Genomic DNA, 27185 nt, shown 5'->3' with positions numbered 1-27185 from the left:
CTCTCTCTCTCTCTCTCTCTCTCTCTCTCTCTCTCTCTCTCTCTCTCTCTCTCTTGCTAACAAACCGACACTACCTTTCAAGATTCGACGCCACGAGTATCATTAACTTTCGGCATCAGCGTTCGGCATTGTAAATCAAAGACGTCGAATTGCTCTTTCATCTCGAAGATGCATAGAAATGAAAAAGATATAAGATCTCGTTCTCTCACTTCTGTTCATTTTCGAGGTAAAAGAGCAATCCGACGTCTTCGATTTATAATGCCGAACGCAGCTATTGACGCCGTTTTTCTCTTTCTCTTAGATTATCACCGAATTTCAAAATCCTGGTTAAGTCCAATAATTGCCTGATTCTATTTCTACACGATTGAGAGACTCTCAACACGTCGCGACAAGCACCGGTTGTGTATATGGAGAAAAGAGGAGATTATTCCCCAATAATATACTTACGATATGTCCCGACTGTCGCACGTCGCTATTTTCGGCCGTCCCGATACTTATTCCCGTGCACGAGACTCACTTTCGACAGACAAAAGGTGTGCAAAACACGGAGTGATGTCGATCGATGTCCATAACAGTTGCTCGATTCGAAAAGATCAATTTTGAAGATAGCCGTGCAATTGCCCACATACTCACAAGTGCGCGCCAAATGTCACAACATTACGATCTGACAAAGACACTCTCTATGGGATCCCTCTCTCTCTCTTGTTAATGGACCGACGTTACCTCCCAAGATAGACGTTGCATATATCTCTGGTGTCATATTATCTATCTATCCTTATTATCATCGGATTTCTAATTTCCGATCAAGAAATCCGTGACGATCGTTCAAATCTAGTACTTGAGTGAGTCGGTAGTAATAACAAGGTTAAAAGATATTCTCGATCCTCTTTTACCTATAAAAGTGCCTCTAAAAGAGGCTTAGAAGCCATCTGATTCGCTGAGAAGCTACATTTAAGGCACTTTTATCGATAAAAGAGGATTCAGAATATGGGCCATCGACTCGACACGTCGCGACAAACACCACTGATATGTCATGTGATATGAGGTTATTTCCAAGTGAGGTACTTAGGCACATTTTTCGCTATTTCGGCACTTCCGATTACTTATTTACTCACTTCCGACAGACAAAAGACGCGTAAGGCTAGTATTAGGCTTGATCTACAATATGTGGAGTACGCCATGTAACAATTAAGCCATAAGAATTGGCCAATCATAATCGATTATTATAAAAATAATAATCTGGCTATGATTGGTCAATTTTTATAGCTCACTAGTTACTCTAAGCTTACTCCGCATATTATAGATCAAACCTTACATGTGACGTGCGACAAGTTTATCGGACATTCTAATTGGCTATCGGATAAAGAATTTCTGTGGTACCTGGAGAAAAGATTAGGGACTTTAGGAGAATTATGTCCATCAGCCAATCAATACGTCCGACAATCCCTGTATACCTTTTGGGCGTTCACGCGCTGTTAGCGTCATTCTATCTTTATCGCTCATTAGATGCGGAAGAAAGATAGAGTGACACTTATAAGCGCCCAAAAGGAACGCAGCCAATATTTGTCATACGATGCATATAATATTAGCCTTAGGCTGGCGAGCGGCACGCCATCTTACGGAGTGCACCGGTACATTTAACATACTTCTCGCCGCGGAGTATCAAAACATCTGGTTGACGCTCTTGAGTCCGGGTGGTTGTCGACCTTGTGTTGTTTTCTCGTGTTTCGTCCGAAATTCACGTTTTCTTCCGATCGAATCATATCCACGTGTCAGTGTCACGACATGCAAGCAGTCAAAAGCCAAGATATGTGAGGAACCAAGACGTATGCCGAGACGCGGCCACGATACATCAAATATCTACAGGTATGTCAGATTGTTTATCATACATAGCGAATTCGGTCACCCGCACTACACCGGGTCAGTGCATATTAAAGACTGTTATACATGAAACAATCATTTAAATAAAAAAAAATAACTGCATTTTTAATTATTAAATACCTAACAATGATATTATCACATTAATTAGTAGAATATACATTAACTGTTTCTACGTCAAAATCCTTCTGTTATGCCATTGTGTTTTGATATTTTATGTGTAACAGCTTTGACTAGGAAGCATGCACTGACCTGTGCTGAGATTCTGTAACTTGTTAATGACAATTTCGTTATCGTTACGCAACTTTTCTACGATATACAAAAGTTGTGCAACGATAACGAAACTGTCGTTAACGAGTTACAGAATCTCAGCACAGGGACCCTATTCTGTAACCACTTATCGACAATTGTCGGATCGGTAGACGTCGTTGCGCAGCTTTTTTATACCATCTATGGTATAAAACCGATCCGACAATTGTTGATAAGTGATTACGGAATAAAGTCCCTGTGCTGGGATTCTGTAACTCGTTATTGGAGTTAACGACAGTTTCGTTATCGTTGCGCAGCTTTTGTATACCGTAGAAAAGCTGCGCAACGATAACAAAACTGTCGTTAACTCCAATAACGAGTTACAGAATAGAGCTACTGATGTAGTGAACGAATTCGCTAACTCCGATTTTAATAAACATTTGACGAACTCTACCGAAAAAAAGGAAATAATTGAGTAGAAATTAGGTTAGCATTTGTCATCATTTGATAACTATAATTTCGCGAATTTTGGATTAACCTACTTTATGTTAATTTGTACCTCTACTTATTTCATACAATCATTCTTGTCGGATCATGACACTTCGTCTGTTCTTTTTAGCTACACTGCTGAACTAGTGCAACTGTTGACGTTTGGCACGCACTTGCGGTGCATGTTGGCAATTGCGCGGTTATCTTCGAGATCGATCTTTTCGAGTCGAGCAACTGTAATGGACACATCGATCGGCATCGCTCCGCGTTTTACGCGCCTTTTGTCTGTCGAAAGTGAGTCTCGTGCGCGGGAATAAATATCGAGAGTGCCGAAAATAGTGACTTGCGACATATGGTAAGTACCTTATTAGAAAGTAATGTATCTCTTTTACTTCTATCTTCTTTCTCTAGTATTGCATATTTTTAATATACATATCGCATCTTGATATACTATTTCACAACTTTGTTGCATATCGCGTGTGTATTTCAGCTGCAGCTTGAATAGCAGAATACTCGTGAGATGATTGATCGTGTTACAATATTTTCGTGAAAGTATCACAGGTTCACGCAAAAATATGTAATCTGCATCGGCTTTCTTTGACGTTATCGAATTCACATTACTATACCTGTCGCAAAAACTTGCCGGTACATATCATGCGAATAGCTTACGAATAAAAGCACAGTGGGATATCAATTCTAACTCCGAATGACTCGACGGCCGTTGCATTGATCATTCGGGAATAACGCTCGTCAGCTCTAAAAAATAACATATTTATAAGTAAAAAATTGGCAGTGTCTTGAACATACACGGAAAAAAAATCTATTACATACGGACAACTAAACATAATTTGCTGTATTAGCCACTTTTTCTTTGCTGCAGGAGCTAATTTCTTTGCTACGATAACAAGAAAATATGCTCTTACAACAAAAAAAGTAGTTAAAGCAGTAAACATAATTATATTTAGTTGTCCATTTGTAGCAAATTTACTACGTTATCCACTTGTTGTAGGAGCAGATTTTCTTGTTATCGTAGCAAGAAAATAGGTTCCTGTAGCAAAGAAAAAGTAACGGCTAAGAAAAGCTAACAGCGAATTATATTTAACTGTCCATATGTAGCAAATTAGTTTGCTGCTGCAGCAAATTATTTTTTTCCACACGGAGAAAAATAATTTTGCTCTTTTAGCAAAATCGTCATTGCGACTGCATATTCGTAGTGACATCAAAAATATTCAGTTGACGTAACTAATTTTACAAATTATTCGTTATCAAAGCAGAAGTAGTTTCGTTGCCAAAATAGAAAAATTTATTGAGTGTATTTGTCCTAAGAATCACGTTAATTTGCTATTGATGCAAAATAATGTATCCTTAGCAAATTTATTTGCTATCGGAGCAAAACTGCAACTGCTTATATAAATCCATCATGGTTCTTATAGCAAAATAATTTGTAGATTCAGCAAATTATATCTAGCAAATAGTGATTAGTACTCTTAGCAAATCTTTTTGCTGTCCATATAATAACGAAAAGATTTTGCTAGACTAGCAGAAAATTTGCTGGGCCAGCAAATTATTTTTCTCCGTACGTGTACGAAAGACGGAAAAATACGACGAACTGAGTCGTGTAAATTGTGCCGATGATAACGTCGCGTAGTCTCGCAAAACACATGAAAGTGCAGCCGAACGAAGAAACACCTTCGTTTTATTCATGCCATAAAATGTGCACAAATAATTTTCATTTTAACGTTCTGAAAAATGCAGCTTGAGTTATACAGCATTATTATTTCTTTTTTTTCTCTTCTTATGTATTGTGCGTTTCCGTCTTGGTCATGACACCACCACACGCAGCATTACGTACCACGAAGAAGCGCGCCTTCCCAGAGAGCGTCTTGATGCACTCGGCCAGAATATATAGACATCCTTACTTAGCAGGAGCAGCGTCGAAAAGCACGCGGTTCATTAAAAGTTCCAACCAGGTTGGAAAAAATCTCATCTATTAAAATTTCACTCGCTTCCAAGCGCTTAAACGAAGGACAGTTCGGAAGCTCGGCTCGATCCCGCCGTTCCCTCTTCTACCTTTCTCTCTTCGTTGCGTCGCTGTGCCGTCGTTCGTTGAAACATTTATCGCCAGCCGGTGAGCGCGTTGCTTTTTCTTAAATACGACTATTTACAGCGGGAGAGAGCTTCGCGGTTTCGTTGGAAACCAATTTCTCCATCCGCGCGTTCCCTTGGACGTTGTCCAAGAGCCGTACGCCCCGAGCGCTTTTTGAGCGGCCGTCGGTCGCGCGGCGCAAAAAGCAGGGTGAGAGAGGCGGCCGTATAACAGGACGCGATGAAACGCTTCAACATGTGTACGATACCTCGCGCCGGTCGGTATAAAGGACGCCACAGGTTGCAAACTGCAAAAGTTTATTTCTTGCACGGCGCGCGGCGATAAACGCTCGTGGACGTCGCCGATGCGGTTATAGTTGCGTTGAAAAAATTGCACGGCTAACTGCGAGAACCCGAAGACCTATTAGTTACTCTGTAAGCTGCCGGGAAGCAGCGATTACCGTGAGGAGAGTGTTTTCATTCTTTTCCTTTTTATCCGGTGTACTCGAAGCTGTGAGAAACGGGAACGACGGGGAGAGAAACTCCACGCGCCGGTTGCCATTCGATATCCAGGAGTCGAAATCACCTTTTGTGATTACAGGAGTTGAGTAAATATGAAGTCATGATGCAATTACAAGTTTTCTAGGTGTGCACTGAAAAAAGAATCTTGTAATAGTTAACAATTGCATTTCCTGGAATGTTTCAGTACAATATTTGGTGATTACTGTCAAATATGGTAATAGTTATCAGAATTGTCTCTAGCAATAATTAGTAAAATAAATTCTTCATTTTAATTTACTATTTACCAAACAATTTAATTCAACTAAACGCAGCATTTATTTTAATAATTATTTTGTAATTATTACCCTCTTCCCCCAGAGACGGTTATAATGCCTATTAACATATTTGATACTAACTACCAAATATTGCATTAAATCGTTCAACCAAGTACGCTTGTTAATTATTACAAGATTTTTGTTCAATGTACGTCTAGAAAATTGTTTAGTAAATGATATTAAACAGTTTGATAATGACTACTAAGTAGTTTGACTATTATCAAAATATTTGGCTATTTCATATATTAATCGGCTTATTTTACAAATCATTTCACGATATATGCAATTGGTGATAATCACCAAGTCTTAACAACGGATATCAAGTTTTATTGTGTTTTAATATTTGTCAAATTATTATATTATATTATACGTTCAAGTGAAACTATTTTACCAAAGCATCTGTATGGAAAATATAACTCCATTAATACGTAACTGAATTTTCTGTTACCTGGAGACCAAAAGAAAAACTCGGTTGTAGGAATAGAAAGATTCCTGTAGGAGGTTTTTCCTCAAGTCAATTGCTCTCAATTACTTCAAGCGAGTTTCAACGCAACTAAATATTCAGCCGAATGTTTCCAGTAACAAAGACATTATTTCTCGTCAACAAGTTTTTCGTCTGATCCCTACTCAGTCTCACAAACTTAATTTTTTTCCGCATGATAACTATTATCCAAGCTTGATGAATTATTACTTTTTTTCAGTATATATGTATATGAACTTATTGAATTAATGATTTCGGCGTAAAATACATTCTTCTCTATCGAAAATCGAACTCATCAAGTTGCATATTGAAATCCCTATCATTGTAATGTCGTTAGCGCGTTCACCGTTCTAAAAATTTAACAGACGCACCGTATGTATCTACTCGAGCAATTTCTCTCACGCAAGCAACGATCTATTTCCACAAACTGATGTATCTTGAATTAAAAGAAACACATAAGACGCGCATCTACAAGCGAGACACTATAAACATTATCCCTTGCAAAAGTCAATTTTGAACTCGCTTAGAGGATCCATCAGCGTTCCACTCACGTTCATACACGCGCACATCTGTATATCGGTAAATAGCTGCATAGATACGCGCGTATCTCGCGCCGTGTGATGTACAAGCGGTTATACATAGCGGCACGATACGACCCGGCTACAGGCGGGGGATATACGGCGGAAGAAGGCATCGACCCGCGGCTTTTATGAAGATAACATCTCTGCTTATGAAGCATAGCTTATCTACCGACCTCGCCATAGATCTTTCAGCGCGTACGGAAGCCCTCCTTGCCGCCTGTATAACCAGCCACCACCATCACCGCCGGGGCCAGACCGCCTTCCATAATCCATTATAGTTTCTAAAACGGCCCGCAACAACCGGGAAATGCGAGTCCGTGTTGCGGCAAGAAGCTGTTTACGAGGCGCACAACGCGACCGGCGAAAATTCGCGAAACACGTGCGTCCGCACCCGCGTGCTTCACGACCCTGTCCGCATGGGTGTACGATGATTTACTCACGTGTGGACCGCTGCTTACTCTCGATTGTTTTTCCGCCGCGTTACGGTGTCGTCGACTGGAACAAGAAACCGTGAACCGTGAGATTCATAAGATAAAAGTACCACTGTCTGGACACGCACTAACTCTGGACACATTCTTACTGTCTTTTGTTCTTTAAATACAAATACTTAAACTTTTAATACACAGAATATGTACACGTTGAACATATAGCGCGAATGGAAAAAGATGTAATAAGAGAAAAACAAACAAGATGTTTCACTTTTTTAATTAATGAGGCATCGATCTTATGCTGAGTCAATTTTATTTGCTTGAATAAAAATTCAAATATGCTTGGTAGTTTCGATATTTCAAATAATCAAAATTACAGCGACATGTCAATAAGAAGTGGTACATGAGAAGATTTTTATCAGCACATGTCGAAAATAAGTTGGAAATTTTGTGCAATTACTAGAAGTTCCGGAAACATTGACCTCCGTAAGAGATCAAAAAAGTAACTTTTATAGCAAACGCTTCGGAACTCTCGTAAAGTATCGATGGCGCTAAAGTCTTGACATATCTTGAAAGTCTTCAAACTCTCTAAAGGTCTGGAAGAATTTATGGCTACATGAGCACGTACACTCGAGAGGATTTCGCGTGAACAAAAAGATAAACTATCGCAAATATCGGTAACTTCGCACGTAAAGAAAACGTTCAAGGATATCAAAGATTCTTCTGAAAGAATCTTCGCGAATATGATTGATTTTAAATAAGATAGTGATATGTATATTTCTTTCATTGATTCTTCAGAATTTTTTACGATCACCTGTATATTGAGAGCAAATTTTTTCAGAGGGGCGCTCCTTTTCAAAAACAATCCATTAGTTTATCGCTACTCTATCTTCATTCTTACACAGCGCTGGACATGACACTCTTAAGAGCAACATGAAATATTCTAAAGGACATTTACGAGTCTCAATATATATATCTGCATTTATCGTCAGAAACGCACGAGCACTTTCAGCATTGCCGTTACTTGGGCCGCTGGTTCTCAAACTGTAGAGTACGAGGAAATTCCAAGACGCGGATGTCCAACTAAATAGAGAAAAAACTTTAATTAACGTTACAAAAAAAAGGCCGATAATCGATCAAATCCTCATTAGAAATAAATTGTATCCCCGTTGGAGCATACATTATTTTGTTTCCATGAAAAGATGAAACAGATAAGAATCTTCTTCGTATATCTGAACCTTATTATCATTCCGCGGTAAATTTTTGTCAGAACAGTCGAGAGTGTCGAGAGTGCCGTCGAGGCGAGATTAAAAGGATCAGGAACCTCTGCACCACGGGCGCACCTCGCCTCCAATTTCCCGAAGGATCCCTCGGACACGTTGCAACTCAGTGTAATGCGTACGTAAGCAGCGCGGCTTCAACATTAAACGGTCATTTCTTTCTCTTTTCGCAACGCTACACCCATCAAACCGCATTCCTCAAGAAAGTTGCGGCGTGCATCGTATATACGGCCGAGTAGCAGCGCACACCGGGATTATCTGCGAGCATGTTAATGAAAAGACGACCGTTCGCGGATGCACGAGTCGCCGCCGCCGCCGCCGCCGCGAGGCCAGCGGGGAGGATGACGTTCCGAGAGGCGTAGAGAAACGTGCGTTGACTTCCGATGATTAATGTGACGTTATATTGTCCGTTACATACGCATAAACCACGGACACGCTTGTACCGCGCGCTTTACAGAACGTAATAAAGGATAAACTTTAATGACCGCGCGTGACGAGCGAGCAGGTGCGTCTGGCACGGATGCAATCGCCGTCGTGAGCGTATCTTGCACGTGTACTGCCTGTTAGAGAGATGCAATCGGCAAGCGGGACGGAAAGCACGTGAATTTTTTAACAGCAAGGTGGACCGCAAGACAAATCTTCCGGCGCGAACGTTTCGTTTCGGGACATAGGAGCGCTCGTCTGCGCATAATGGATGCGTCACTGATGAGAATTTGTTGCAATTCTTTCTCGTCGGGCTTCTGCCCCTTCTGCTCTCTGTACAAATTAATTTTAACGAGACCAAGAGACGATACGTATCTCTCTATAGTGTAGAAGGAAGCCTCTTTCTCTTCTTTTTCGTTCCGGTCTCTACCGTTCCTCCGCAGGGATAAGTGATCCTTGTATTCGGCGAAAGGAGCGCGCGCGAGAGGAGGGTTTCGACTTGATCATATTCTTCCGAGGCTTCGGCTGCAACGGGATTAACCGTGGAACGTGTATGAAGAAAATCACGATGAAGACCTCGCCTCACCACGCCTCGCTCGACCTCGCCTCATCAGTTTCGCCGGCAACTCCGCGCTGCGAGTATCTTCTCCGCGAGTTGCCGGACGTTCCGCGTGTGTATGCGATCCCATCGCGCCGCTCACTTCATCCCCGTTTTCCGCACTTCGCGGGAGGGGACGTGATAAATGCTCCGACACTGACATCAGAAAAATACACTCTCGTTTCTTTAACACGTCGGTGCCCCGGCAACCCCTTATCTCCCGACTCGAGCCACTCTCCTTCTGAGAAATGACTTGTTAAAAAAATGGAAAAGAAAAGAAAAGGGAAAGAGGAAAAACCGACCAGTCGGATTTTTACGCTTGCTATTTACGTCTATTACGACTTAACGATCCCGAGACCGTTTGCACGCGATATAACTCAAGCGGGGTATCCCGGAGAACAGAATTAATACTCGCACGGTAAATATACCGCAGGATGCAGAATGAATGAATGCATCTTGTGTGCTGACGGTGCAGCGTCTTTAATATACATCCTTTGTACATTGCACAATTGTACATGTACATTATACAAATGCACATTAATAAGTACAGAACAGAGAAATAATTGTACGTTCGTGTATCGCCGTGTTTAGCGCGAGTGTTAACGTGTGCAATCTGTCCGTTCTCGCGAGTCATTTCAATCACGAGCCGTCTCTTTGATACGGTTGCACTATGCATATATATTACACGTTGATTCATATCTATTTATATCTTATGATACAAGTACAAAAAAAGATACCGTATTTACAATATTTATTTCTGTGTGTTCACTCAATTATGAGTCACACGACGCAAAGTAGAAAATAAGTTAGGCTTACAGCTTTCTCGCGATCACAGTCGTTACAGTTTAATCGATTCTCAATTTTATTATCTTTTTTTTCCTTTTTTTCTTTCATATTTAACACATATTTAACACTCGCAATTGGAACATTGGACACATATTGCACTAATGTTAGGATATCTACTTATACACGATACATCAAAAATGCCGTTTGGGATTGACTCAGAGAAGCAATGTATCGTAATATATGAAATAACGTATCGACTTGATAAGCATTCGTGTGATGTGTATGTAACAAGTACCGCGTTCTTCGAGTACGTGTGCCTGTAGTCACGAGGTAACAGGGTACGAAAAGTGCGGTTATGAAAGCAGGGACAAATTGACGGAAAGTATCGTGCTATTATTCTCAAGATAAGAATAACGATATCGCTTTAATAATTTGTCCTCCTGAATGCATAACTTAACAACCTGAGCAATATTATTTGCGCGCGCAGTTCGATTATTATGTATAATAACAACTTTTAATAAACATATTAAAAGTTCGTGAATATACATATTAAACTTTTTAACATACAATAAAAAATATTTATAACATAATAGAACGAAAACAATTGTACATATACAACTATTCCGCGATATTTAATATTTACTAAATATTTACTAAATATTCGACGTTAACCAACGGGCATTACGTTTTTTGAAATTGCGTTTTTAAATTAAAGATTTTTTAAAATCCTTTTGACGTTCACTAATAAAATCTGAATCGAGAGTTAAAAGACTCGTTGAGTTTGAAGGACTCGGTTCGAAAAGATTAAATATACAGGGTGTCCCATTTTAAAAATTGCATTAAAATATCTCTTCAGAAAAGCAGCATTTTCAGAAAAAATTTTCAGACAAAAGTTGTAAAATTTACATTATACTGTTATAAATTCTATGATCATTCTTTCATTTGCTTAATACACCGAATCACTTCAATTTTTACGATCTTTATAACTCAATATTAAGCAAACGATATTATTCATAATTTCTTACGCCTGCGGTCGTAATTAAATGATTAAGAGACATTTAAAATCACGTCATATATGAAGTCACTCTGTTTTTGAAAATATTCGATTGCGACAGACAGCGGCCGGTTTTACTCAAAAAGTGGAAAATATGCAAGCACGGAAAATCATGAAAAACGGTGTCGTACATCACGAGGCTCAGAACACTACTCCTTCTTAATCCACTTTGGGCCGCGAAATTATACTGCGAATATTCACGGGTTTCACGGCACTCGTATTAAGTAAAATTCGTAGTTTACGAGCAACATATTCCCACGTCGGGCATAACTTCTTGTAAAAGTGATAAAAATAGTCTGATCTCTTAGGTGTCGTTGTATACGCGATTATCACAGGTAAGTAACGTGCTGCTAATTTATAACAACGGAGAAGAGACAGTCGCTGACTAATTTAAAAATAGAACTTATTATCACCTCCAGTATCGTGATCATTTGGACGATCACCAAACCGTGTAATATCAGGATGAGTGTCTCTATTTTGTACGTGTTGCGAAACTTCTCCATCAGCGCAAAGTAAATACGTCGCGATGCCCGAATACTGAATCCGCTCAGTCTTTCCATTGTGTGATGTAGCTTGGCATGTTCGCTGCATAGACGTTCTATAAAGATAAAATCGATAAAAATTATCGTAGAATAAAATGTAATGTCCCCGACTAATTGACAGCGATAATTCGATTGCATAATTGCCTCGGCGTAAAAATCAAGTGTGATTCACTGTTTGACCTCGTGACTCGTGGTCCACAAGACGACCCAAAATAATCGCGATCTTTCCGTGTCGAGCTTGATGAATCTGACGATAACTTTCTCTTAGAAAAAGAAGTTGGTTCACATTTTGCTTTCGTGCTTTTCAGATGCTTGATATGTCATGTGACCGAGAAGAGAATGGATCTCCTGAGAATGGGATCTGGAGACGAGATCGCGGATCGCTTCATATTACACCATAAACGAAGAAGATACGTTACCTGGATCAGAATGAGATTCTTCCAACGGTGGTGGTAAGTACTTGTCCAACATAATTTCGGCAAGATCTGTGGTGTTGTCCACAGTCTTCAGGATATTGATGCCTGTCTCGGTCGACATGACCCTATCCGCTTGTTGCCAACCGTAGACTCTTAAGTAATGTACCTTGTAATATGTGAGTAAAGTCATGATCCTCACTCGCTGCTTAGTCTCGTGCGTTAGATCGGTAAAAGTCTTCACCGCCGGACGGAGACGTTCGGATACCATAGACCTGGTGCGATTTAATATCTATAACGAAAAGAGAATATCAGTTATATGGAAATATCAGTCAGATTCAAAGTCGAGCTATTTGAATGTAAAGAGGCGCGTTACCTGTTTGGGTTCCTCCTTAATAATAGGCAGCTTTACCTCCACGAAATCGATACCCTGGCACAACGTTTTGTCTAGAGTGTATATTGGCTTCTCAATTAATCTGGCAACCGGCAAAGACTTTTCTATCATCACGTTCACCATGCTCTCAACAGTGTCGAAGGCCCAATTCACAAACGTGTTTGCGCCTTTCACACGTCCGTATACTTCTGTAGACTTGTCCCACAAGTAATTGACACTAGGTATCTTACGAGCACGATCGACAGCTTGAATGCGGTAAAACTGATCTGAGAGTTCTGTATCCATGGCTGCGATCAAACTGAGATCTCCTTCTCATGGATAAAGTAGTAGTGACTCCTCAGATTCTCGTGACAGCGAAATCTGTAACGACAGAAGTGAGATTCAAATTGAAATGAGAAACACACAAATTGAATCACACGTCGAGCTACAAATAACAAATGCCTGTATGACCTTCTCTCACATATTACACGGAGAAAATATTATAGTTTTTTTCTTTAAACTGTCAAATAAAGACTATCTTGCTAAAGAATACAGTAAATTTTATATAGCAAATATTTTAATAGCATATTTTAGTCCCTAAAACTTAAGTAGTACATATAAAATAAAAAGATAGAGTGAATTACTATAGAATGTAGACCTATTCCTCGATTACAAATCTTATAGTAATTTATCTTATAGTATATAAATTTTATAGTAATTTTCACTATAAAATTCTGCCCGTGTACTTGTGTACAACTCATTAATAAAATTTTACGTGTTTTAATATTTGTATATGTCAAACGTGGATCATAAAACATTTTTTTCTCGCGGACCGTTCCTTTGCGCCGGTCATCGACCATTATATCATAATTTTTACTGTAGTCTATTGTTCCAAGCAGTACACAATTCAACAGTAAACATTACACAACCCAAACAATTCTTTATAATACACTGTTCCCTTGGCAGTTTACGTGACTTGTAGTTCAAGCGAGACATACGTACAGTATTTGTAAGAAAAAGAAGAAAGAAAAAGTGGAGCACTAGGACGCACCGACAACGGAATAATATCGCGTCGGAGCTGTTGCAAAGTGCCAATTGTGGGAATGCTGCACGCGGTTTACTACGTCTCATTGTTGCGCGCGATCGATCATGCACTGTAATATGTAGGGCGTCGTGCGAGCGATTACGGTATATACGCCTCAAGATCAATGTCACGGACACACGGAATTGACAGGTGACCTGGTCGACGTAGCACAACAGACATAACGACACTTACGACCGACGTGTTGGTCGCGGCACGACGTGCGAGTTCCTCTCTAGTCGTTCTGTGTATGTGGCTTTGTTGCGTCTGTCTCTCAAGCGCCGCCGTCGCTCACGCTGTACCTTGATCCCTGACTCATTTCGCTGCGAAATTTGTTTACTCGGCCAACGGGCCGCGATCGCGAGTTCAAATTATTTATACACTTCCAACCGAGCCCGTTTGCCCTCTGTCATTTTTCACTGTGTGATATCGACGAAACAGATGTCGACGCTTGCCTCGAGAACGCGCTGCAGACACCACGTAATGGCTCCTCTCCGTTTAGGAGCGAACTCCAATCGTTAGTCGGTAACTGACTCTCGTTCGACACGTCAGTTTATGGTAAAAGAATTTTTTTCAATTTTATTTAAATTTTTTTTTCAATTTTATTTCTCAACTGTCGCAGATTTGGGATCCATTTGAAAATATCTTTCGCGGTCCATTTCATTCAATTTAATAATTCTTGATTTTACTTAAAAATATCACACTCGCGACGACGATATAAATCTTATCGAAAAATATAATCTAGTCATTTAAATCAATTTAGGAAAAATAACACGTAACAAGCTAAAAATGTCTAAATCGTAGCATCTAAAGAAATAGTGAATATTCCAGTTTCATTCAGGTCACACGCAAGAAGTTATAGTCAGGATAGTACATAGATGCTCCGAATTAAAATTTATATTTTGAAATATATAGAGTGATTACGTAAGGACCATCTCCTCACTTCTCTAACAAGAATTATTGTAATCCTTTACAACTGATCTTTGTATTTCTTATTTTTCAAGTTGATCAAGATGAAGAGAGTATGAACGACAAGCGTCGTTTTCGCCAAAATTATATTTCATGTATATAGAGAGTGTTATATCAGAATACTTTACAATATGTGTATATATGTGTATATATATATATATATATATATATATATATATATATATATGTGTGTGTGTGTGTGTGTGAGTGTGTGTGTATGTGTATATACACATACACACACACACGTTTATATCTTTTACATGTTTATAGCAGTCCTTCGAAATGATATGCTTCGTAGTGCTTAAAAATATTTGTACATTATCCAACTAATGACTAAATTTATCTTTGAGAAGAGATTTTATCCGTTTCTTATAGGCACAGAACATGTGAGATTTCTCAACTAACTTCAATATAAATTTTCAAGTGAAAATATATCGGAAAAAATATCGGTAAACGCATATATTCTGTTTTAATACGCATCACGATAATGAATTAGAGAATTTAAAAATTTATATTTGCATTAAAGTTTTAATTAATGTAAATTTAAATTTAATTTACTGTTAATATAAATAAAACATCTATAGAAACATTACAACACTTATAGGAACACTAGTATCTGAAAGTCGATAGAAAGTCGATAGAAATTCGCTTGATACAAAGTTTTAATATCCAAGTATGTTCTATGAAGATTTTTTCATTGTTTGCGTATTTTATATTTGTAACAACATTCTCTTATTAAAATAGTACTAATAAACTTCTTAATAAATATAACTAATATATATATATATATATATATATATATATATAAAATTTGCATGAATAAAGTACATACTATGGAATTTTACTTCCTACATCTTTCACATTTCTACAAATGTTAAAAAATCTTAAGAGTGAGAGACGAATGAATTAATTTCATTGCACGTCAAATAGTGGGATAGACGTACAAAGTACTTTCAAATTCTAGGCTTATTTCTTTTCCGTCTCCTTATTATCCGTTTTGTCGTTCGACTGTTTCTCATCCTCCAGCTTCTGTTCATTGTTCAAGAAGTGCGTCAGATGGAGGATAGACACGACGCTAGATATGTACGCGCCCACGTCTTCTTTCTTTACTGTTTTCAGTTGCGCAGCAACCGAATGATATACGCGATTAGCGGTTTTCTTCGACAAATGACCGATTGTTTGCACTGCGTGAAGCACCTTGTTCTCATCTGCCGAGACTGGATCTGTAAAAATATCATTCGTCGTTAAAATTATATTCCAAACCCAGATAATATGAAATTACTTGTTTATCTCAGGTTTATTTCTATTTATGCTGGAAGCATTTTTTATCAGACTGAATGAATAATACATGTGGAGAATTTAAAATCTGAATAATAAATTTATAACGACAGAAATGCTCACCGATATAAACAGACATAATTATATTTTTCTCGCAAATAGCGCTTTATCGAACAATTTATTTTTAAACTCATGGATAGAATCTTCCCTGTCAATATATCGATGATATAAACAGTTTTTATTGCGCGATAAATTACACGACACATTGCGCGCGAAAGTAAATAGACAGCATTGTCTGTTTTCATTTTTCATATAACGTACTTAGTTCATCGCTTTCCTCTCCCTCTGCAGGAGGAAAATAACGATCCAATAAACGATTGACGAGCACGCTGGTATTGTCAACACCTTCCACAGCCTTGTTACCGCATGGTGTGTTCAAGAGCTCGTTCGCCTTAACTACAGCAACCTCCTTCAAGTTACCTATCTGTTGCGAAACTGATTGCCTCCCTGCGTTGAGTTTGTCGATGGTCGGCTGCAAAGAGCTGCTCATAACTGCTTTAGCGGCATCGTATATCTGCAAATAAATGCGGCATTTCTCGTGGTTAATTTCACAACTGATCTGACATACATGAATGAGACAGATTTGTGCAAATCGAGCGGTTGCGCATTAATGTTTACACACGTACCAATATGTATCAACAAACGATATTTATTTATGTTGAACGACATATCCGATTATCATTCGCTGTGTTGACATCGTATATCGCGATAATTACGCGTTATAATTGAACTTGTGACTATTCAAAATTAATATCATGTAAATTGCTTTCCACTTTTGGACGTAGCTCATTCCTCTAAGCTCATAGGTCGACAGTAAGAATTCGAGCGAATATTATAAGATCGATTGGTGATCACATAAGTTAAATATAATTGCTTCTGCTTTAATCATCCGAAATTCAGCTTCGTTAACAAGCACTCGAGGCATTTAAATAACGCGACGAGTGATGCAATGTAAGGATTTCTTTTATCACAACACATCTCACGCAACGTATCTTTGCGTAAATATGACTCATTGTTTTTTACACAAAATACCTCATTTATAATCATCGTTGAGATATTATTCCTTTAAATATTATATTCCTTTAGTTGAGATTATATTCCTTTAAAAATTTTTCATAATTTTCCGAGGAACAGGAAAACTCTTTTTGTGAACATATTGCGCGCTTGGTTTCAACAAAAGCGTCGTTCTTCCTTAGTCCTTTACCTGCTGCGGCGGCTGCTTGACGATCGGGACCTTTTGTTCGACGATGTCTAGCCCTTGGCATAGCTTCTGGTCAACGGCGCTAATCTGCCCCTCGAATTTCTTCGCGAAGGGGGCTGCGAGTGGCGTCGCAGTGGCAGTAGCATAATGCAACCCCGCTTCGGCGTAGCTTAGCGCCCAATTGGCCAAGTGATGGGAATCCTTAACATAGGAATACGTGGAACCCGTCTTCTCAATAGCCGAATGGACGACCGGGATATTCTTCACCCGATCGATCACCTCGAGGCGAGGTCCACTCTCGGAGTTTGTCACGGGCTTGTTTGCGTCCGACATTCTTTCTGTAAATAAAATAACGCCTTAGAAAACACGTACCAGCTGATGTATCGGTCATATATTTAAAGAATGGCGTATATCGAATTTTTAGATTTATCTTCAGAAAATATACTTCTTGTTGAATTGTACAAGTATTCATAGATCTACAAAAATAACTTCGCGTGACTACGTATTTCACTCAATATCTCCTTCAAATTTCATCATATTTGATCTACGCCATTTTTCTAGCATGAATCATCTATGAGTGTATACACCATAAAAAAGCAATATTCAGAATGAAAAACACTATGCGCAGCGGAAACATGCCATTAATGTGTGTCGTGTGAGCATAACTCAATTGATTTAGTAATGTTGAATCAAGTAAGTGCGATCTTTTAAGAAGGATTCACGACAATGATTGTGCTTGTCACCTTATGAATAACGTTTGTAATTTAAAGATTTGCATTTTAAAGAATACGTGCGCAAAACGATGAGCCAAACATTTTTCCCGGGGATCTTTGTACCTTCAGTAGCCGATGAACTGTCCTCTTGTTATCTAATATAGTCACAGTTTATCTTTATCTCTGACGGTGAGTCAAGCTAAACGCGTACTTTGATACTACTATCAATATATAATTTTGACATTTAAACATGCTCTATTTCTCCTCATAACGCATCCATACGTGCGATCGTCACTTAATCAGAAAACAATAAAAGAATATAATCGGTGCGTAAAATTTTCGGTGATAGCTATTACTATGAACATTTATACCGATAGTTTTACACATTTATCGATGTGCATGTGCGAAAAATTGTGCCGAGAGACAAGAAATCAAATGCAAAGAAAAAAATTCAGTGTCACGAATTCGATTATGCGAATCAATGTACTCAACTTGTCATAAGATAATGCGCGTAATACATGATTCATCCGCTAAAACAGAATAATAACGAATTATTATTCCGCATTATTTCACATTGCATGGTTAGATAATTTGCTTTTATAGCTATACGGGAAATTTCAAGAGTTTTTTACACTTCTTTTCATTTGCACACTTTAGAATAGTCAGGAATAATTTAAAATATTAACTTATAAAATCTCTTTAAATTTGCGTGGCATATAATTATATGTAATAATTTCAAATCCGATAACGTCAACGAGATTGCATTTTACACGGATGAGACAATTAACGTTTATACTACGCAATTTTTCCGCGATATATTGACTTGACCGGAGTGCTAATTTTACATTTGCTGACAATCTATATCGCCTATTCTTGCATTATTCAGGATTATTGATGTTTGTTATAAAATATTCATTCTAGCTATAGATCAAGTTACGACGTACAACTGATCATATTTAAAGAGAACCTTACTAATCAATGACACGTAAAATTATAAAAAAAATTATTGCACATGTATTATATCATACAATAATGCAGTTATTAGTATATTTATCACTTATCAGCTGTAACAAACATTTGTCGTTAATATGATCATAAATATTATCAGTTATCAATTAACTTCAAATTAACTTTTAATCGTGGAATGTTTGTTAGAGATGACAGCATTGTTAAAACTTCAAAATGCGGGAAGATAATGAGAGGTGACGCGACAAGTAATCTCTCTTAGCAATGTATATTACTTTTTTCAACTACTCTGCTGGCTGAAAAAAATTATTTATTAATACTTGTGTGTTTTACGATAAATACGACAATTTTAGCGTCGGAGTCGAGATTCTACACTTCCTTTTAGTTATTTTACGCCATACTTACATTCTTAAAAAACTCGCTGAAGAAAATTCCTTGATAGTGAAATGCCGGTTGTACAGCCGCTATGTTTCACACGAGATACCGGATAGAACTGACGTTATATCCGTTTGAGAATAAGTAGTGAACGTGGTGGTCAGGTGGGGCAAAACAGGAACGTCGAAATCGCAGGTTCGCTTCAGGAAACAGATGAATTTGGAAGTAAAAATTAATTCAGGCTTGAAATTATGACTTTAAAGAGCGTGAAACGAAATCTCATAGTAAATTGAAAAATGTCCAAAATTTCTTTCAAAATTTGGTCATGAAATAAAACTTTTTCGATTTCAAAGCAAATTATCTGATACATTTCTAATACAGTCTAACATAATTTCTCTCTTTAATGAACGTTAGCCTTATAAACGAATATTCCTTATATCGTATTATCCATTTGGTTGCATTATCAGTACATTTTGCTGTTTTATTTTAAAAATGCTCTATAATTTGCAACCATAAAATCGTTCTAATTATTTGTATGCCGCACGCGGCTGCATTTATCGTAAAATTTTTCTCTGCTGTATCTCGACCAGACGATGACTTGTTTGACACACTTTTGCAACTGGGTTCTTCGTGATATACGTACGTTCGTGATTTTGTCTGCGCTTCTGCGCAGTGGAAAGAAACGACCCGTTGGTTCCGCCAGCGTGACGTGGAGGTCACACACTCTTACTTGTTGCCTATAAATATACATTCAAAAGCCGGTGAATAGTCCACCGAGATGATCCTACGAGGAATGATGACTGGAAGTCACGATGACTTCCATTTAATTAATCTGATGCAACTTCTCTGTTTAGTGTCTCAGTTTTGAAATATCTTTCTATTGTCGTACATACGTCTCTTCGGTTATCGCTGTTGCTACATCGTTAATCGTCTTCATTAGTCGAAGTAGACGCGAATACTTTATTATGCACGATAATGTCCGAAACGTCAAGCTTTCAGTATAATATGTTGCTAATGAGAGACACAGTAACAGAGTAATCACGCATCCCGTAATTAGCGTAGACGCGTTTAGATAACTTCTACTTTTACGTTTCTGCCCTAACAGGATCCCAGTTGCAGAGATAAGACTGCATGTTATGACTTCGGTAAATAAAAAGGTTAAAGAAGTAAAAGAAAGCAATAGTGAATTATTCGACAGCGAATGTCGGAATATTACCGTTTCCATATTTAACTTACTTCAGCTTTGTTTGCGACGAATACACAATATATTACAATATATGTATATAATGCAATCTAAATCGTAATAATAAAGGAAGAAAGTAAAAGCATCATTGCAATTTTATATTTATTAGATTAATATGTTTATAAAGTACATATAAAATGTATAAGCATAATTTTTTACCGTACATAATAAATTTATTATATTCGTATAACACATTTATATTCGGACAAAATGTAAAAAGTATATTACAAGTGTGTAAATATACACTTGTAGTTAAGAAAACGTTCTCTCACACTGTGTGCTATTATTGCATTCGACTATAGTGGATATATATATGCGGGAAATTAGATTTGGCAATAATTAGAGCACTTATACAGTGATACAGACGTATTTCCAATCGGTAAACTCTACATGGAGGTCCGAGTATTTATTTACAATCCTTATGTTCTACTACTCTATCGTGTATATTAATACTAATTAATCGTGTATACTAATTAACGGAAGAAAAAAAACATACATTGCTCTCGAAAATTTACATTGAAAATTACAAATGTAATGCCTAGATCTCGTTTCTATATCTCGGCTGTTTCTATATCTATCTTTAAAGAAAGAAAGAATGAAGAGAAAAAAGAACTTCTTTTATTGATTGTTTTATTTCATTGCAACAATATGTCGTAATCTGGGTTAATATCCCTTAATATATTCTAAATACGTTAATGCGTAACCAGTACTAAAACGTAAAGCACATAAGACTTATCTAAAATTTCACATCTTATATGTTCATATGTTTTACTATTGTTTTTTGGCTAAATTTGCATGTAGTAATAAATACCAACACAGACAATAACATAAACTGAAGCCACCGCTAGCGTACAAGACACCTCAGGATGAAATCTTATTATAGCACAATATTTGAAAAAATTGGCATTTTTAAAGAGTAGATCGAATTCCGTAGAATACTGCATATATATATTGTGTATTTAACAAATTATATATACTTAACGTATTATAATTTGTATATTTTTCATTTCTGTGAACCTTGTAACTAGAGGAGCAACTCCCTTTGCACACGACGCCCATGTGCGGTATTCAATTTGTACATCGGCTTGCGATAGCCTTGATTCCAATAATGTCAATGTTGCATTGCTATTAATAACGTGAAATTTTAAATGTTGCGCGTGTTTTTCACAGCTCAATTTCCTTCGCAGCCGCGAAGAATCTGTAAGTACCGCGCGAAATCGCGTTAATTTAACTCCTAACAATATAATATCATGAAACGATTAACGTATGAACATTAAAAATAAATAAAAACTATACATCGGGAAAATTTAGACGAGTAAATTCGCATGCGGTAGGCCTTTTCAGTTTGTCTTTTTCTCTTCGTTTCTCAGATCATTCTCTTCTTCGGACTTACATTTTTCTTTATGTTTCTCATTAGCTTCGTGAAGACTTCGCGTGATACAAAGAAACTCGACTAACTGGCTGATGTAAGGCACCAAGTACTCCTTTTTAACGACGCCGAAGTGATGTGTCACGTACGAGTATATACGTTTGGTAGCTTTAGTGGTCAGGCAACCAATCGTTTGCAAAACTTGCAACAGTTTATCCTCTTCTGCTGTTTTTATGTCTGCAACAGTCATATTTGCAATTAAGAACGGATATATTTAGATATAATCACAGAAATCTACACTTAAAATAGATCAACAAAACACATACACACATATATATATATATATATATCAAATTCAATATAACTCTCTGACTTCAAATTTATGTCGACTAATAATAGGGAGATTACAGATATGAAATATAAATAACATACAGCAATTAGACAGCTAGATTCATCTCCGAATCTGAATTGAAGCTAAAAATTATCCTGTATACTTGAAAAGTTAAATTTCAAATGGATTATAGAAATAGGATGGAAGGTAATATCGGCTTCAAGAAGTCAGTTCGCGAAATAATTACCAACTCTCATATCATATTACCTACTTTCACTAACTTTCTCGCTGATGCGCATCGTTGTCGACTTTCATTACATTGTGATTTAACTTTGTGTCGACGTAGCGAAGCATGAAGGAGTCAAAAATTGAATTTACTTACCCGTTTGCGATACGTTACTCTTGCAATAGTCTACATAAATTTAAACATTTTAAGAAATGAAAAAAGAGATATATATGTTATACCTAAAAAATATGCATATACTTTACCTAACATTTCTTCTCCATCGATAGGAGGGAAATACTCGTCAAGCAGATTATCAATGAGAACACCCGTGTTGACTATGCCGTTCACCGCCGTGTTGCCATAATACGTATTTAGTATTTGATTAGTTTTCTTCCAGGTGACGTCCCGTACAATCTCCGCTTGTTCCACAATTAGGTGGTTTATATGTAAGACGCCCATTACCGCCGGTGTAATAGTTTGAAGAACGAGCACGTATGTGTCCTGAACAATCTGAAAAATACAGTATTATTATCTATCTCGCCTTGATTTTAATCTTTATAAATATTTAAAAAATTCGCTTGGTACGGATTGAGAACACGTATTCAACAAGATCAATATTTATTACGATTATGGCGTAAAGATCCACTTCGCACCTGCTCAGGCTTTTCCTTTACTAGCGGCACTTTCTCCTCAATTTTGTCAAGACCACGACACAGTTTATCATCGACATAATGTATCTGGTTTTCAAGTCTTGTCGCGATCGGCTTGGCAATGGGCATCGCTAGCTTCGTTGCGGTATTCAAAGATATCTCAACGGTGGTAAACGCCCCGTACATCAGGCGATGGAAGTTTTTTACCCTGGAATAAGTCTCCGCGGATTTGGTGAGTGCCAGTTCGATCACAGGTAATCCCATCACGCGATCCAGAGACACCAAATGAGGCATTTGCGTTGCTGCTGCCGCCATACTCTATCGCAAAGTTAATCACGGTGCACTGAGAATCTGTATCTGCAAGATTTAAATGATTTTACAATAGTGATTGAGACGAGTTTAAAGCTGAAAGAGATAATTTGTGTTTATTGAACAGATTGACGCGCTTTCTTGGCATAAATTTCTTCTTTAAATTTTCCCAAATCTCGTACAGACGGAAGAGCGTGAGACTGAAGTGCATTATCAAGGTTGAATCTTAGTTTGCGATACAATTTCTTCCGAGTAGAAAGTAGGGAGATCTCGAAACATGTGCATATATGTACAACTATGTGCATGAAAGCTTCGGTGAACGAACTCGAGTCACGCGCATGCAAAACTTTCTCAAACCTCTCTTCAAAAGCGTTCGTTTCTTCTTTCGTATTTCACTGTATAATCATTTTGTGTATATGTCGAATACAAAAAAAATGATGTATACTAAATAATTATTAGGGTTGCGTTCCAAAACGTCATTTTTAAGGAAAGTTTACTCGATACTCTATAGTATATGTAACGTGAACTATAGGTATTGAGTAAAATTTTCCTCAAAAAGAACGTTTTGGAATGCAATCTAGGTTAAATTTTATTGAAAACGCAATATTTTATATATATATATATATATATATATATATGGTATAAATATAAACAATCGGCTCGTTTCGAATGTTTATAGAACGCCGACTAAGCCAAATTCAGAAAAATAACTTTTTGTGATAGTTCAAATGAAGAGATATATTGTAAACATCAAAATATTTTGAAATAGCGATAGTCTACAACAAGTCAAGAGAGACATCGATACAACCCAAACACACAGTTTCTCCGTATAAACCGGAGAATGATTTCCACGTGTAACTTTCGACGAAAATATTCGCAAGCCTTCACATTTAACATAAGGTAACATAGTTACCAATGTACATTCGAAATTCGGAGACAAATCGAAACTACTAGACCGGCGAGAAGCAAAATGATGAAATAATTTTTCATATTTCTTCTATTCTAATGATCACTATCTTCACATATCTAACATCATATTATATAGTGTATCTTATTTCGATGGAACATCCATATAGTCACTCTTGAACACAGAATTCGCGCGAGACGCGTGACGTGAAATTTACACGAGATTTACAAGGTAAAATCTTCGAAACCTTTCGCCGAAGAAAACAGACGCGCCGGAGAGATGCGTTGAAAAGTGTCGCGTTGAAAGATTCTATTTAGCGTGACTCGCGTGTCGATCGATCGAATTTAAAGATCACAGTCGCTGAAAGCGATACTCACAAGCTCGACGACAGTTGCTGCGTCGTTGATTAGCCGTTGCTGACGACGGTTCTTCGGTCTGTCTGGTACGTTCGCACGAATGCTGCCTCCAGTCACGCTCGGTGAACACTTATAACGCGACGAATCGCCTGCGCAGTGAACGTGATTCAAACGAACCAATGACGACTGAGCAAAGTGCGATGCCCATGACTGTAGTTTCCAAACTGTCTACATGGTCAGATTCACGTACGTTCCAGCTGTATGCATGGTTGTTTTCATGGTCGTACCCTTGGACAGGATTAGACCGTGAAAACTAACCTGCCTGAAAAAAGTCTTCCTTATGATATACGAATATTTACTTTCCTACTACTATTCTCGATATTAATACAACGTTACGATACAGTACCGTTCGTTGTAATGAATCAGCAGGCCAACCTACAGTTACATTTCGTGCGATTAAATTGTCCGATTATATGGTGGAATAACTAGTCACCTTTTTTAAAGGAGCAGAACGCATAACGCACGCGAAGGTCATTTTTATGGGATAATGCACGAACCGTTGAAAATGATATGTATCGAAAGTTATATTTTGCGATTTATTGTAATGTACAGCGCTTTTGTTATTAGACTAAAGTAGCTCCCCAATACTTAGTTTCTGCAAATAACTGGGGAAAATATATTCTAGTTGCAATCTACACGTAGATATTCAAATCGCAAGTGACTAAGTGATACGAGAGATTCGCGTCCATACATAAGTTTACAAAACTAAAAATAATTTTAATAAATAGGGCTGCGCGCGTTTTTATATTTCCCACTCTCTGCTTACTACACGTCGAATCTGTCGTTATACTTTTCTCTCTTTACTGTGAAATAAAGAGGGGACAGTTTTCCGTTTCCCCTCTCTACGGCCGTCTATGTGCTCCTATCGTTCAAAGTCCGTTTCGTCATATCGTGTCTGTTATCGCCGTTAGTTGCGTATAAGCATACATTGAGTTTCAAAACGGCCTGAAAAATTCTTTTTTCAGTTTTTGTAGTTAGGAGTGCAGCCAATAATCCAATAAGAGAACTTGACTTCTTGGAGACTTATTAAAAAACAAGTACTCCTATTAGACTATTACATCTCATTAAGGTTGCTTTTCAAACTGCATCGAAAATAAAATGTTCAAACATTTTTTAAATCCACTGTATAAGAAAGTGATTAACGAAAAATTATCAGGAATTTATTAGTTAAGGAAGTTTGTTTCTCTCTCTCTTCTGACGCGATAATTTTCCTTTAAACGATTGCATATCTTTAATCTTGATGATTTATCTCTAAGAAATCAGTGTTTCTAGAATCAATACGATTTCACCTGCATTGTGCAACGTAAATCTACAAGTTTTATTAATACTAATAAATATAATTATTAAGATATCAAGATAGAGCATAGCTTGAGATTATAAAATCTATTAATAAGTTACTTTGATTATTATATTTTGAAATACACTCGATACACATATTTCATAATCTGAAATATGTGGTAAACGAATAATTTGAAAAATAAAAATGCATTAGATATGCACATCCGTTTTCACAATGATTGCACAATAAAAAGAAATTCGGATCTATCATCACTTTTGCGCTTCTGTTCAACGATTAAGTTCCAGAGTCCATGACACGGTTGTCTAACTGGCACGATTCACAGATATCGCCTTTATCTCGTAATCGCGTAAAGTTCCTCTTGAACATCAGGTTTTGTAGTCTGACCAGTGAACTTCGTTCTACTCAGGTTAGAGTTCACTGCGTCTACTTCAAACATTTGAGTCAGTCTTGGAAATCTCGCAATTCTCAGAACTGTAGAAAAAAGCTAGTAAGATTATCGAAGACGTCGATAAAACGTAAAGATTATCGAAGACGTCGTACACAAAAGTCGACGGCGCTTAATCATTTTTTTGCGATACAATCTAGAGAAATTATCGATACATTTCGATATGTTTATTGCGATTTAATTATACGTACGTACATCAATCGTACAATTACATAACTTCATCATTTCAGTATTGTTGCGCGGAAAAGTTTGATTGAATAAACTAATTTCAAGTAAAGTATGAACGATTCAGAAATTCCGGTTGAAATTACCAGAATTCTGTTTGAGTTAACTAGTAACTTTAATAATTTAGGCCGAATTCTGATAACTTCAACCGATAATTCTGAAAGAGAATCGTTCATATTTTACAATTTTTACAGTTTTTAAATTGAGATGTCAAGTTTACGTTTTAAAACAATTAGTACTTAGCATTTAATAAGTACCGTGCACACATTTAATAAGTACCGTATCACGACTCGCTCGAGGAGCAGGAAGTTCAGGGAGTAAACATTCTACAATTACTTGAGATTTCTCCGCTTTCACTATCGGAAGAAATCTGTAGAGAACATGGCATGAACGGGACGTGTCGCTTGGAGTTAAAGTCCACCGTGTATAGCAAGCGAAAGGTAATCTTACTTCTTTTAATTGATACATAGCGCTCCAAAATGTATATCGCTACAAGAGCCTGTAGAAATCGCAATTATACAAACTACAAAAATCCTTTACTGATATTGTCACTTGTCCGCTTTCGTCACAAACACTTGTAAGGATAAGCAGAAGGAAGTAAATGAGTATCGGCCCGCACGACTCA

At 37.5% G+C, this 27185-nt stretch overlaps 3 protein-coding genes and 1 long non-coding RNA gene across 8 annotated transcripts; 1 reads left to right on the top strand and 3 right to left on the bottom strand.

The window, feature by feature from the left end:
• Nucleotides 1-1685: 1685 nt before the first annotated feature.
• Nucleotides 1686-12212, top strand: LOC116843730. Its single transcript, XR_004377921.1, has 3 exons — nt 1686-1866; nt 2747-2971; nt 12019-12212. It is a non-coding gene; the product is annotated as an uncharacterized LOC116843730 (long non-coding RNA).
• LOC116843460 (lipid storage droplets surface-binding protein 2-like) lies at nt 9783-14038 on the bottom strand. Of its 3 annotated transcripts, none has more exons than XM_032813930.1 (4): nt 13773-14038; nt 12500-12877; nt 12130-12415; nt 9783-11766 (listed from the first exon to the last, which is right to left on the bottom strand). In XM_032813930.1, exons 2-4 carry the CDS (start codon nt 12800-12802, stop codon nt 11519-11521), a joined length of 837 nt encoding a protein of 278 aa, XP_032669821.1. In that variant the 5' UTR covers nt 12803-12877; nt 13773-14038; the 3' UTR covers nt 9783-11518. The 3 variants fall into 3 exon arrangements, with proteins under 3 accessions (XP_032669821.1, XP_032669893.1, XP_032669971.1); XM_032814002.1 differs by lacking the exon at nt 13773-14038 and adding an exon at nt 13499-13757; XM_032814080.1 differs by lacking the exon at nt 13773-14038 and adding an exon at nt 13548-13757.
• Nucleotides 14039-14459: 421 nt separating this feature from the next.
• On the bottom strand, nt 14460-19337 carry LOC116843239 (lipid storage droplets surface-binding protein 2-like). 2 transcript variants are annotated; one of them, XM_032813540.1, is made up of 5 exons: nt 19170-19281; nt 18291-18328; nt 17089-17423; nt 16146-16398; nt 14460-15769 (listed from the first exon to the last, which is right to left on the bottom strand). In XM_032813540.1, the coding sequence occupies exons 2-5, from the start codon at nt 18316-18318 to the stop codon at nt 15513-15515; spliced, it is 873 nt and encodes a 290-aa protein (XP_032669431.1). In that variant the 5' UTR covers nt 18319-18328; nt 19170-19281; the 3' UTR covers nt 14460-15512. The 2 variants fall into 2 exon arrangements, with proteins under 2 accessions (XP_032669431.1, XP_032669512.1); XM_032813621.1 differs by lacking the exon at nt 18291-18328 and having other exon boundaries at nt 19170-19337.
• A 1601-nt stretch (nt 19338-20938) lies between these two features.
• Nucleotides 20939-24682, bottom strand: LOC116843342 (lipid storage droplets surface-binding protein 2-like). 2 transcript variants are annotated; one of them, XM_032813742.1, is made up of 5 exons: nt 24552-24682; nt 22962-23315; nt 22572-22818; nt 22465-22494; nt 20939-21988 (listed from the first exon to the last, which is right to left on the bottom strand). In XM_032813742.1, the coding sequence occupies exons 2-5, from the start codon at nt 23271-23273 to the stop codon at nt 21723-21725; spliced, it is 855 nt and encodes a 284-aa protein (XP_032669633.1). In that variant the 5' UTR covers nt 23274-23315; nt 24552-24682; the 3' UTR covers nt 20939-21722. The 2 variants fall into 2 exon arrangements, with proteins under 2 accessions (XP_032669633.1, XP_032669701.1); XM_032813810.1 differs by lacking the exon at nt 22465-22494 and having other exon boundaries at nt 24552-24666.
• Between the last annotated feature and the right edge of the window lie 2503 nt (nt 24683-27185).

The sequence above is a fragment of the Odontomachus brunneus genome, unplaced genomic scaffold, assembly GCF_010583005.1.
Source record: "Odontomachus brunneus isolate Ranch 3 - 2012 unplaced genomic scaffold, Obru_v1 Obru_scaffold_001, whole genome shotgun sequence".
NCBI classification, from domain to species: Eukaryota; Metazoa; Arthropoda; class Insecta; order Hymenoptera; family Formicidae; genus Odontomachus; species Odontomachus brunneus.
The sequence above is the reverse complement of the archived record's forward strand: the minus strand, read 5'-3'. Positions and strand labels throughout refer to the sequence as shown.

Bases quoted from the DNA above. Each gene is read 5' to 3' on its own strand.
- LOC116843239 (XM_032813540.1), bottom strand. From the start codon at position 18,318: ATGTATTACGCGCATTATCTTATGACAA. The intron at 17,424-18,290 runs GTTGAGTACATT...TTTTATTTACAG, and splicing joins CGCGCATTATCTTATGACAA to AAAGAATGTCGGACGCAAAC. The intron at 15,770-16,145 runs GTACGTTATATG...ATATTTTTACAG, and splicing joins AGAGGAAAGCGATGAACTAA to ATCCAGTCTCGGCAGATGAG.
- LOC116843460 (XM_032813930.1), bottom strand. From the start codon at position 12,802: ATGGATACAGAACTCTCAGATCAGTTTTACCGCATTCAAGCTGTCGAT. The intron at 12,416-12,499 runs GTAACGCGCCTC...TTTTCGTTATAG, and splicing joins TTAAGGAGGAACCCAAACAG to ATATTAAATCGCACCAGGTC. The intron at 11,767-12,129 runs GTAACGTATCTT...TTATCTTTATAG, and splicing joins AGAATCTCATTCTGATCCAG to AACGTCTATGCAGCGAACAT.
- LOC116843342 (XM_032813742.1), bottom strand. From the start codon at position 23,273: ATGGCGGCAGCAGCAACGCAAATGCCTCATTTGGTGTCTCTGGATCGC. The intron at 22,819-22,961 runs GTGCGAAGTGGA...TGTATTTTTCAG, and splicing joins TAAAGGAAAAGCCTGAGCAG to ATTGTTCAGGACACATACGT. The intron at 22,495-22,571 runs GTAAAGTATATG...AAATTTATGTAG, and splicing joins CGATGGAGAAGAAATGTTAG to ACTATTGCAAGAGTAACGTA.